General features: G+C 42.7%; 1 protein-coding gene across 6 annotated transcripts in view; it reads left to right on the top strand.

The window, feature by feature from the left end:
• LOC129323934 (neurabin-1-like) overlaps nt 1-12690 on the top strand; it is a 73581-nt gene that overhangs the window by 19721 nt on the left and 41170 nt on the right. For all 6 annotated transcript variants that reach the window (XM_054970800.1, XM_054970802.1, XM_054970798.1 and 3 more), the window contains exons 8-9: nt 9021-9074; nt 11724-11953. In XM_054970800.1, the coding sequence (XP_054826775.1) occupies nt 9021-9074; nt 11724-11953 (284 nt within the window). The remainder of the gene's footprint in view (nt 1-9020; nt 9075-11723; nt 11954-12690) is intronic.

Genomic DNA, 12690 nt, shown 5'->3' with positions numbered 1-12690 from the left:
GATTCTCTGGATGGAGAGATTGGTCCTGTGGAAGATGCATCCCCCACGGATGACTTCAGGGCATATAATGAATGCTCCAATGTATGACGAAGGCTCTCGAGATCGAAGTGTCTTCTGCGGAGCCAAAGTTCACCGATATGATCCTACAGCATATCTATTCTGGATCTACTCCTGCTATTTCCTTCCCTGTCATTGAAGGTTTTGTGAAACTACTGACAGATCTGAAGTTAAAACTGGCATCGACTCCTGCCACGAATCGAAAGGTTGAAAACCTCTATCGAGTAAAAGATTACCTCTGCCCCTTTTTGTCGATCCATCTTCCACCATCATCCTTGGTGATAGAGGAGATGCAGTCAAAGCCAAAACAGGGATCCTTTTCTGTCCCCTCGGATAAGGAAAGTAAAAGGCTAGGTGTGATGCGGTGCAAATTTTATACCTCTGCGGTGTTTGGGGTAAAAATTTCCCCAAACAATGGGGCAAACATCTGCAGTGATGGCTTCGTATCAACACCTGCTTTGGAATAAAATAGCCACCTTTATACCCAAACTGCCAGAAGACCAGAAGGTATTTACGAGAGTCATCCAAGAAGAGGCTGTTCCCCTTTCCCGCTACCAAATTAACACCAGTCAGAATATGGCAGACACCTCCACCAGATCTTTGCTGTCAGCAGTGGTCCTTTGCCAGTATGCTTGGTTGAGAACCACAACTTTTCTGGCAGACACGAAGAACAAAGTGGAGGATCTCCCATTTGAAGGTACCACCTTGTTCTCCGATAAAACATGAGTATCTTTCAAAGAAATGGACAGACTGACTACTCATTCCTATGGTGTGCTTCCACAACACCAACATCAGAGTGCATCACGCTCACACTATAGATAGTTTCAGAGAGGTCGACAGCAGCGGTTCCAACCTTATCAAGGGTACACTTATCGGAACCAGCGAGTTTACCAGAGCCCGCAGTCCTCCTTGTCCAGAAGGAGATCAAGTCAGAAGGCCAAGAATGGCTCGCAACATCAGCATGCCAAGGACCAGCCTCAACCCCATAAGCAGTTTTGACAATTACAGGACTCTGACCCAGTTTTTGGGGTCAGGTTGAGTGCTTTTTTTGCTGAATGGTGCTTTATCACCTCTGATGTTTGGATTCAAAAGATAGTTAAGTTTGGTTATAAAGTTGAGTTTTTACAGTTACCTTACTTACAACTCCCTGTTTTTTTCTAAGATACCTCAAACAGGGATACTGATGGAGCTGTCTGCCCTTTTAGATAAAAGGGCTATTGAGGAAGTCACTGACCAGAACGAGTTATTAGGTGCTTTTTAAAAACACTTTTATTAAAATTTTCAAAGAACAACAACATTCAACAATTACGAAGTGCAATATTGCTATAAGCAAAGTCTTCTTCCATTTGTCCTTTCATTAATGAAGTTAGTTTGTCCATTTCTGCGTTTTCCATTAACTTCACTATCAATTCTTTTTTTTTAAAAAAATTACTGTACTGATGTATGCCTCCACGTATGATCTATACTTCATGTACATATACATATAGAATAAATTTGACAATCCATACATCCGATACAAACTTGTTTTCCCCCTTTTCTCCCCACCCCCCCACCCCCAGGAGGAACAACCATAAGAATCATCTGCTTTATATCTTTAACCATGTGCACACTCTTTGGAGTTTTTTTAATATAATTTGGTTGGTCTCTCTTCCTCTTACCCATCTTATATATCAGGGGTGGCCAAATGGCGGCTCGCGAGCCGCATGCGGCTCTTCAAGTCTTATTTGGCGGCTCCCGGAGGCTTGCAAGTTCGCTCCTCCCCCAGGCTCCTTTAAGGGGCAGAGCCGACCAGCCACTCACCCGATCTATGCACCCAGCGTGCTTCCTCTTTCCCAACGCTGGAGCAACGAAGGGGCGGGCCAGGGCTGAGGACAGCCCACCCCTCCTCGCTTTGCTGGGCACTCCTCTGCAAGCACTGAGTTTTGCCGGCCCTGCGCTCTCAGCGAGCGCCCGGGAATGGCAGTTGGGGGGAAGGGGAAAGAGAGGAGTGAAGACGCGCTGAGGAAGCGCCAAGGCAGAGGTGGCCCAGGACTTCCTGCTTTCCGGCTTACTCCTGAGAAGGGAAGTGCGCAGCTGCTGAGAGCCGCTCATGGTATGAAGCACAGCCTGCGCCGGGGGGCTTTTGCATGGGTGGAAGCCTCGTTAGTTGCATGGAGGACTGGCGCACCCATAAGTGTGTGCAGGACAGCTGAGATGGAGGAGCAGGGAATGTGTTTGCTTCAGAGGACATGTGCTTGCTTTAAGATTGTGTGGCTCTGCTTTTGTGATCCTTCCTTCCTTGATTTTTCTTTCTTCCCTCCTTCCTTCCTTCCTTCCTTTCTCTTTCCTTCTTTCCATTTCTTTCTTCTTTCCATCTTTCTTTCTTTTTCTTTCCTTCCTCTTTCTTCCTTTCTCTTCTTTCCTTCTTTCCTTCCTTCCTTCCATATATTTCCATACCTTTCCATATCTTCCTTCCTTCCTTCCCTTTCCATATCTTCCTTCCCTTCCCTTCCCTTCCCTTCCCTTCTTTCTTTCCTTCCTTCCTCTTCTTTCCATATCTTTTCATACCTTTCAAAATCTTTCCCTTCCTTTCTCTTTACTTCTTTTAATATCTTTCCATATCTTTCCATGTCTTCCTTCCTTTCGTGTATTTCTTTCCTTCTTTCCCTTCCCTTCTTCCTTCCTCTTTACTTCTTTCCATATCTTTCTATGCCTTCCTTTCCTTCCTTCTTTCCATGCCTTCTTTCCTTATCTTTCTTTCCTTTTTTATCCTTCCTTCTTTCCATATCTTCTTTCTTTTTTGTCTTTTCCTTCCTTCTTTCCATGTCTGTCTTTTTCTTCCTTTCCATCTTTCCATGTCTTTCCCTCCCTCCCTTTCCTTTTTCCCTTCATTCTTTCTTTCCATGTATTTCCTATTTTCAATAAAACATTAGGGTTGCCAATTCCAATATAAAAAAACCTGGAGTCTTTAGCCAGAATACTCTAGAGGTGGTACCTTGCAAGGATGACATCACTTTTTGTGATGTCACTTCCAGGTCAAAGGTTAGGTGGCAGTCCTTCCCAAGCTCCACCCCTTCTGATGATGTCACTCCCAGCATACTGTGCCAAAACCCCACCCCTTCCTGTGATGTCATTTCAGGGCACTCCACCAAACCCGCCTCTTCCTCTGAAGTCACTTCAATGCATCATGTCTTGTGGCTCTCAAACATCTCAGGTTTATTCTGTGTGGCTCTTGCATTAAGCAAGTGTGGCCACCCCTGTTATATATCTAGACCATTTCTTCCTTTTCATTAATGTCTTATTTTCCCATGTCTTTCCTGTTTTAGTATTGATAACTGTCTGATTGGATCCATTCATATAAATACCAATTCCATCTTTCCAAAGTCCATTTAGAGGATCTTCGCTATCAATTCTTCCTGTTGGGGTATTACTGATCTTTTCCAGAAAGATGCTAATAGCATTCTTGCTGCTGTTACTCCATGAATTATAAAGTATTTCTGATCTTTATCCAGCTCTTCTGGTACACAGTTTAACAGAAATAAACCTCCCAGCTTTTTATCCTTATTATATCTGGACTCAATCTGGGCCCTTGACCACCAATCTAAATTGATACCTTGAAACAAAAGTTCCTCTTTTGTTTTTAATAATTCCTTTATCGCCTAGAAGGTCTTTGTATCTAATACTCTTATCCAGAGAGAACATCTTTGGTTGTGAAAACGCTTCTAAGGACTAAAGTTATTCAGTTTATAGGTACCACTTTGAATAGTACAAAGAATGCTGGTTTTCTTCCCCAGGACAGAGCCATGAAGATTAAGACCGTTGTTAGGAAGCTTAAGAGATGCCCTTTCCAGTCGTCTTATTTCTTCCAAAACTTGTTCGGTTGTTTGGCCTCTACCACGACTGTAGTACCGTTGGCTAGACTTCACATGCACTCTTTGCAGCTTTGGTTCACCTCAGTTTTCTCCCCAGATAGGGATCCTCATCATAAGAGATTTCATGCCCCTAGAGAAGTCATCCGTTCTCTAGACTGGTGGTTGGTTGATGCGAATCTTTTCAAAGGGACTCAATTTGGCTGTAGGCACCCACAGATATCAGTTACGATGGATGCTTCCAATTTAGGTTGGGGAGCCCATTGCGAGGGTTCTTACGCTCATGGCTTGTGGGGTGAATCTGAAAGTAGAGAGCATATTAACTTACTGGAACTGAGGGCTGTGTTCTATGCGTTAATTTCCTTTTTAGATAGTGTGAAGAACAGAACCGTCTAGATTCTCTTGGACAATACAACAACTACGTTTTATTTAAACAAGCAGGGAGGCACGGCATCTGTGACTCTGTGCAACTGAAATCGGGAAAGGCCCCTGGCCCTGATGCCATCCCCTCTGAAATTTTAAAATTAGACCCGGACTGGTGGGCTGCCCCCCTTGCATCTCTGTTTACAATAGTAGACAGAACAGGCATAATTCCTACGGTGTGGCTGAACACAATAGTGGTCCCATTATATAAAAAGGGCGACCATACTAACCCTGCCAATTATAGGCCAATTAGCCTACTCTCCATAATGGGGAAGCTATACACTAAGCACTTATTGGCCAAGCTTAATTTCTAGATGACACAGAAGCGTATTTTAGGCCCTGAACAGCTGGGCTTCTGTAAAGGGAAGACCACGTTTGACCACTGTATCACCCTATCCCATCTAATTAATAAGTACACCGTGAGAACTAATCTGAAATTATTCGTGGCCTTTCTGGACTTAAAGGGAGCATTTGACTCAGTTAACAGGGATCTTCTTTGGACCAAATTAGAGCAGTTAAATATGGACAAAAGACTTCTTATGCTTATTAAGAAATTATATACCTCAAACACCTGCCAGATTAAGTGCTCATTAGCAGGCACACTGACTCCAAAGATTCCTGTTGACAAGGGTGTCAAACAAGGTTGTATTTTAGCTCCCTTTTTATTTAATCTTTTTCTCAGTGACCTTGCTGGACACCTCTCTGATGCTGACTGTCATAGCCCAAAACTTGGTGTGACCCATGTGCCTCTGCTTCTATACGCTGATGATACAGTTTTGATGTCTTGCTCTAGAATTGGCTTAAGACGCTTGCTGACTCGCTGTATCGACTTCTTTGCTAAAAACAAGCTTCAGCTGAACTATGACAAGTCAAAAGTCATAGTCTTCTCTAAAACTTGGAGACCATATAAATGGGCTATGGATGGGAAGGAGATAGAACAAGTTAAATATTACAAATACCTAGGTATCTATTTTCAATATAATGCGACTTGGTCCACCCACCGCAAGTCTGCAGCGAAGACAGCTGACATTAGTACTTCAGCTATAGCACGTTTTTTTTTCACCAGAGGTAATCAATTTGTACCAGCTGCTTCCAAAATTTTTAAGTCCAAAGTGATTCCACAACTATTGTATGGCATTCCGATTTGGATTAGGGCCTTTGACCGGGTCATTGAACGTGTCCAATCTAAATTTCTGAGAAAAATCCTGGGCCTACCGAAGTGTGTTCCATATGCAGTCATTTGCTTAGAAACTAGCTTAATTTTAGTGGAAACGAGGGCATGGCTTATGACATTTAAATACTGGCTACGGTTACATTATAATTCTGACCCTGGGAGCTTTACATATCAAATGCTTTCAGAGTCCAATGTGTCAAACTGGTCAGCGTATATCATGGAAAAAATGGAATGCATGGGTATATCTGTGGACTCACTGTCTATGTTAACATCAAATGCGGCATTTCATCAAATTAAGAGTAGGTTGCTAGATATCGAGCGCCAGAAGTTATATAGCTTGGCTACTAAAACCTGCTCTCCCATGAGCTTTGAAGTTCCCCTCACTGTAGGGAGGATGGCTCTATATTTATCCTCCCTGCAGGTGCCCCAACTTCGTAGAGCTTTTTCTTTGGCCAGGTGCAATGCTATTCCTTCGGCTATTCTACATGGCAGATTTAACAGGATAGACTATTCAGCTAGATGCTGTCTATGTGAACAAAAATGTGTTGAGTCAGTTACTCATGTCCTTTTGCACTGTCATTTGTACGCTGGTATATGTCAAACATACTTAAAAGCTGTCTTAACTAGTATGATGGATTGTTCTGACTCGCTCAAAGTCTATAGACTGTTGAACGATTCCCTTCATGATGTAACCGAGAAGGTGGCTGAGTTTCTCCATTCTGCCTTGAAGTTGCGTCAAAGGATATCACGGAGTTAAGCTCTAAATGTATGTTTGTATTTGTAATACAGCAATCTTTTAACTTTGTTCTTTCCTTTTGTAAGTGGATAACTTGAATTGCTGCTATATGCCAATAAAGGCTAACTTGACTTGACTCTGTGCAAGGAAGCAGTGAGAATCTGGAATTGGGCGATGGATCACTCGATGTGGTTACAGGCAGTTCATATCCCTGGCATAGACAATTCGATAGCAGATCATCTGAGCAGATTACAAGGGGACAATCATGAGTGGTCCCTTCAAGATGTTTACTTAAGTCCTGTTTTTTCCAAGTGGAGTTACCCCGAAATAGATCTTTTTGCCTCAGAAGAGAACCGCAAAGCTCCCAGTTTTTGTTCCAGATGCGGATTAGGCCGTGGGTCTCTTGGGGACTCGTTTCAACTCATGTGGTTGGAACACCTTTTCTACGCGTTTCCCCCATTTCCCCACATGTCCAGGGTGGTCAGCAAGTTTCTAGTGGACAGGACGTCAGTCATCCTCATAGCTCCTTTTTGGCCGCGCCAACTGTGGTTCCATGCTCTGCTGTGGTTACAGACAGGAGTTTTCCATCACAGGATAGAGAAACTCAAAGTGACAGCCTGGCTAATCTCTCAGGATTAAGTTTTTCCTCTGATATAACTCATGTGTTGGTAAATGCAAGGAGGTTGTCCACTCGCCAATGTTATGCTTTTAAATGGGATAGGTTTACTAGTTGGTGTAAGGAACAGAGTTTAGACCTTTTCACTTCCTCCCTTCTTGAAGTATTAGCTTTTCTTTGGGGTTTGAAACAACATGGATTATCCAACTTGTCAGTGAAAGTGTATCTGGCAGCGATTTCCGCCTTTCATCCCCCGATAGATCATAAAACGATTTTTTGAAAGGTTTGAACAATTTGTTCCTTCCTGTTAGGGATATTGTCCCTCAATGGTCATTGCCTTTGGTATTGCTCAGGCTTATGTCCAAGCCTTTCGAACCATTAGCTGCATGCCCTTTACGTTTCCTTTCTATGAAGGTGGTCTTTTTGGTGGCAATCACTTCAGCCAGGAACGTGGGGGAGTTGGCTGCCTTATCCAGAAGGTTCATGCTGAAAAAGTAGTCCTTCGGACTAAAGTGGAATTTTTACCTAAGGTAATCTCTAGTTTTCACCTTTCCCAGGAAATATCTTTGCCAGTATTTTTTCAAACTAAATCCTCGAACGCTGAGAAAGCCTTGCATTCGCTTGATGTGCGTAGAGCACTTCTTTTTTTATTTGGATCGTGTCAAGCCATTTAGAGTAGATTCCCACCTTTTTTTGTGTTTCTCAGGGCAAAAGAAGGGTAGGAAGGCCACTTCTCAGACTTTAGCTCAATGGGTAGTGCAAACCATTGTGAAATGTTATGAAACTGCTAACTTACCTTGTCCTTTGGGAGTTCATGCCCATTCCACTAGGTCCCAGGTGTCCTCAGCTGCTCTTTTGAAGGGTGTTCCGCTCCACGACATCTGCAAGGCAGCAACATGGGCTTCAGCTGACATGTTTGTCAAACATTATGCGTTGGACGTCCTGGATGGAAGGGAGATGGCGGTTGGTACAGCAGTCCTACAGTCGATCTTCCTGTGACAATTCTTCACTGCCTCCACCCAGGTATTTAAGCTAGGTAATCTCCCATGTGGGACTGCACAGGAAGACTGTCGATGAAAAACAGTGTTTCACTTACCTGTAACTGTTGTTCATCTAGGTTTTCCATGCAGGCACACGTGCCCTCCCTCCTCCCCTGCTAACACTCTTGGTACTTAGCTTGCAGCACGGCGGCGAAAGAAGACCGAGGGTATTCAGGGGCGCCCTGCCTCTTAGGGAGCCGCTTTTGGCGGGAAAGACGGCTGCGCATGTGCGCTGAGAGGCGAGGGTGCCCTCTAGTGGTGTTGAGCTATAAAAATCTCTGAAATTGGCAGGCCTGCGCGTGCGCAGTCCCATGTGTCCCTGCACGGAAGACTTAGATGAACAACAGTTACAGGTAAGTGAAAAACTGTTTTTCAACAGTTCCTTGTACCTCCAGGGTTTTTTATTTTTCTTGTTGTTAATTGTAGCACTTTGTTCCTTTGACGTCTTACTCTAGGATATTTACTGATCATGTGAAAATAAACTTTGGTTAGCATCTAAAAAGTTGCTGGGGTGAATTCGGGAGTTTAGTTTTGCGCTCAGAATATTCCCTGTCTCATTTTGTTTTCTTCTGTTCTCTCACTGAGGTACATCAGAGGTTATTTCTACAGTTTCTCAAAGCTTCTCAGGAATTCTTGCTGAGTCCAATAGGAGTAAATAAGAGAGACTGGCAGAAACAGTGAATCACCTCCTTCTCCCTTCTCCTTAGATCCCATTATTTATTAGGTAGTTCTTACTTACTGGTATTATAAGCAGAGCTCACTGAAGGAATTTCTGCTGTCTTCATGAAAATCTGTTCTTTGAGGCTTGGTGGAACCTCCCAAATGGCGTGACATATTGCAAGAGAAGGGGGAATCTGTTCATGCAGGGCTGTGGGGAGGATGACTCCTACAGTCTTCCATTTCCGCTGCCATAGTAGCGTTTCATAGGTCACCTGGACTTCTGAAGCATCTTTGCACTAGTGCAGGAAGCTGCTGAAAAAGAGGAAAGACAACAAAGATCTCAATCTTTTATTTTTATGAACAATTCAGATTTAGGTGAAAAAAGTTGAGAAATGTTGTTTACTGACATAAATGAAGACATAGTGATAGTGTTCTTTGACAAACCTATCTTTGTATCATTGTCTAGCTACAACTAAAACATGCTGTTACAACAGCTGAAGTTAACCAGCTTAAGGAAAAGGTAAGATTTTCTTGTATAATAAAAATATCACACCCTTCTCTTGCACATGCATGTTTGATGCCAGTTCCTATTGTGTACGGAGGACAGGTTTTTTTGCAAAAGGGAAGACCTCCTCCATAAAGCAAGGTGATGAGTCCCATGATAAGGTGATGGTGATGAGTCCCTCTTTTCTCTTCCCTAAGAGGATCTTCCTGCAGTGGCATTAATTTCTAGCCTGCCTGGGAGCACAAGATATACTTGTTCCTCTGGGCAGGATAAAGGGAAGTTTTCATAACATATGTTATGTTGACCTTCTCCAAGTGGGATATCACCTCTTTAATAGCAAGGAGATCTAGACCAGAAAAGGCCATTGTGCTTTTAAATAACTTTACTAGATTTAGCTTTTCTGATCAAAGTGCTGCATGACTAGAAACTAAAAAATGAAACTTACTACTTTTATTAATCAGTATACGTGATTTAATAGTGTTAATCATATAGAAGAAGTACTATACAGCTTGAATATATTTCTCACTACTGACTTGTAATACAGCTTCAATATATTTCTATGGTTATGGAATTCCTTCTTCATGGTCTCCGCACAGGCATACCTGTAGGCTTCACATCTGGATAGAGCTCCACTGAAAACCTCGAGTTACAGCTTTCTAGAGCAGGCTTCACTAGGGGTGTGCACCCAAAAAATCTGGGAGATCTGGGATTCAGGGATCTCAAAAACATTGAGATTCATGGAATCTAGGAAAGGTTTTTTAAGACAGATCAGAGAATCCCAGATTTATTCTGCCGTTATTCCCTATGAGGAAAACTATCTGGAAGCTAGCTGGGGGGGGGGGGTGTTGGGGGGGTCATTTTTCAAGCCAACTCCACCAAATTTGCAGGGGGAACCTACTCCTAAAGACCACCCAAGTTTCAGGATTTGATCCTGGGGTGTGATTCTATGAGCCCCTGAAGGAGGTGCCCCCAGATAATTTCTGTTATTCTCTATGGGGACAACTAGCGAGGGGGGGGCTATTCAGGAAGCTGGGGAGGGCATTTTTCAAGTAAACATCAAATTTGCAGGAGACGTACTTCTGAAAACCACCCAAGTTTCGGGAAGATTGGACCTCAGGGTCCAGTTATATTGGGCCCTGAAGAAGGTGCCCCCAGCCACTCTCCACTGTTCCTACTGGGGAGACATTTCCATGCAGGCTCTTAGGCAGAAACACACAGGGGTAAGACTGCTGGTAGCAAAAGGCACACTCTCAAATGCAAGCAGAAGCCCAGCAGGACCAAACTGAAGCAAGGGAATGGATGGAATTCTCCCAGAATCAAAATGAATCAAGGGTACCAACATAAATGAGAGTCATGACAAAACAGAATTCCAGCCAAACCAAACTGAAGCAAGAAGAACCAAAGTGATTAGGCACAGAGCAGGTGGCAATGCCCCCCCCCTCTTCATGCAGCCCGGATCAGGAGTGTAGCAGGTGCAATGCCCGCTCCCCCTTCAACCCACCAGAATCAGGTGTGGAGCAGGCAGCAATGCCCACCCTCCCTTTACCTGCCCATGACCAGGGCAGTACCCTCCCCCTTTCACCCTGCTGAAATCAGGCATGAAGCAGGTTGAAATGCCCTCCCCCCCCCCCCCGCTTCACCCAACTGGGATCAGGAGTGGAGCAGGAGGCAATTCCCACCCCCTTCATGTGCCTAGGATCAGTAGCGGAACTGGTGGCAATGCCTGGCTCCCCTTCACCCAGCCAGAATCAGGCGTGGAGCAGGAGGCAATGTCTGCCCCCACCTTCATCCAGTTGGGATTAATCACGGAGAAGGAGGCAATGCCCGGCCGCCCACCCTCCCCTTTCTAGAGCCCGTTGTATTTTTCCCCACAAAGGGCTTTGTTACTAGTCTATCATAATCAACAGTCTCAAAGTCATAGTCTCAAACTGTGGCCGTCTTTCCATTTTCCCGATGCTGAGGTTTCTGCTCTCAGGCAACATCACAGCTCTAAGCTAAAGACACTGAAACTGAAGCACTGGACCCTTGTAACTGAGGATGTTAAAAAGAATGGGAAATGCCATTCCCATAATTCTGTTGTAGAAGAAACACACCTGACTATTCCACTTGTTGAAAGTGTTGAAAGTTGAGAGATACCATACTGACCACCAGAGCTTCCTCCATCCCAACCCCTTGTACCAATTCCTCAGCCAGTGTTAGACAAGCTCCTGCAATTGATTCTAGGTATGAAAGTGTTTGCTGTCTGTCATGAAATATTCTAGGCTCAAGTGACCAAGATTTTCTTGATTGTGCAAGTAACTCTTGCTTTTATAGATAATTTGAAAGCAGTCTTCCATATGACTTTTTAATTGGAGTTAAGAGTCTTTTCTGATAGTATGTGATACCACAGCAGTTAATCTGCCAATTAATCTGAGTTGACCAAAGATCATAGCTATGCTTATAGGTTTAAATCCAGAAGAGCTTTATGTAAAGCATAAAGCAATATTAAATAGCAATCATATTAGTATCTGTTTATTGAGAATATATCTATGTTTTTTAAGAGACATTCTAATTTTCCAGTGTTATATGGGAGACTGGGTATTTTTGAAAAATGAGATTGAAGTGGTTGTGTGAAGAATGATCATAGCACACTACTATTAATTCTGTTGATTAATTGTTTTAAAGTTAAAAGCAACAGAAGCTGAAAAAATTGAATGGGAACTGAGTAAATCTCAACTCCAGGAAACTTTAGAAGAGAACAAAGAAAAAATAAAGAAGTTGGAGACCTATTGGTTAGAAGCACAAAGTCTGTGTAAAACTGTAAATGAGCATCTTAAAGACACTCAGGAACAATATGATGCCCTGGAGAAAAAGTACAATAAGGCCAAGAAATTGCTCAAAGAATATCAGCAGAAGTGAGTATATTGTTTCCTTCCAGTTAAGCTTTTAGTTGTCTCTGTCATTACTTTTATGTACTGTATCTGAAAAATCTTGGAGTTGCTGTGGAGCCAAAAGCAGAAATTGCAGAAGTGTAAAATTTCCAAAAGTTTTGATGCCATAGGGAAAAAAGGTTTTGGGGGGAAGGTTGAAATTTTGGGGGAAATTAAAATAGGTGCAGTATTTACTGTCTTATCGAATCTAAGCTAATGTTACAGCTTTAACAATATAAAATGCATCATTTATAACTTACATAGCATATAAAATTGCAATATTTAACATACGGATTTTAAGCTATAAATGCTTTATTTTTCTACCAGCAAGATTGCAATTACAACCCAGTGCTTAAGATAAAACCATGAGCTGATGTACCTTATACTACCTTCACACATGTATCTTAATTTTTCTATCTGAAACATAGAAAAAAATAGGAATTAAACCAAAAACACAAACTTTAAGGTAACTATATAAAATATATTAATTGGTCAAACAAGAAGGTCACATACTCACTATAAACAGTAGTAGCATATCAATACTTCAATGTTCCTATCAGTGTGGATCCACAAATAGCTGAGAAGTTTTAAGAGAAGTTAGAGCTTGAAAAAGACAAGAAGAAAAGGGTAAAGTGTGAATGATAGTGTGTAGGATCTGTATAGCAATGGTATTTCAAAAGGGAGGGTAGGGGGAGAGGGAATTACAAGAAAGGAACAGAGAC

Source organism: Eublepharis macularius, chromosome 2 (assembly GCF_028583425.1).
Source record: "Eublepharis macularius isolate TG4126 chromosome 2, MPM_Emac_v1.0, whole genome shotgun sequence".
Classification (NCBI taxonomy): domain Eukaryota; kingdom Metazoa; phylum Chordata; class Lepidosauria; order Squamata; family Eublepharidae; genus Eublepharis; species Eublepharis macularius.
The sequence above is the reverse complement of the archived record's forward strand: the minus strand, read 5'-3'. Positions and strand labels throughout refer to the sequence as shown.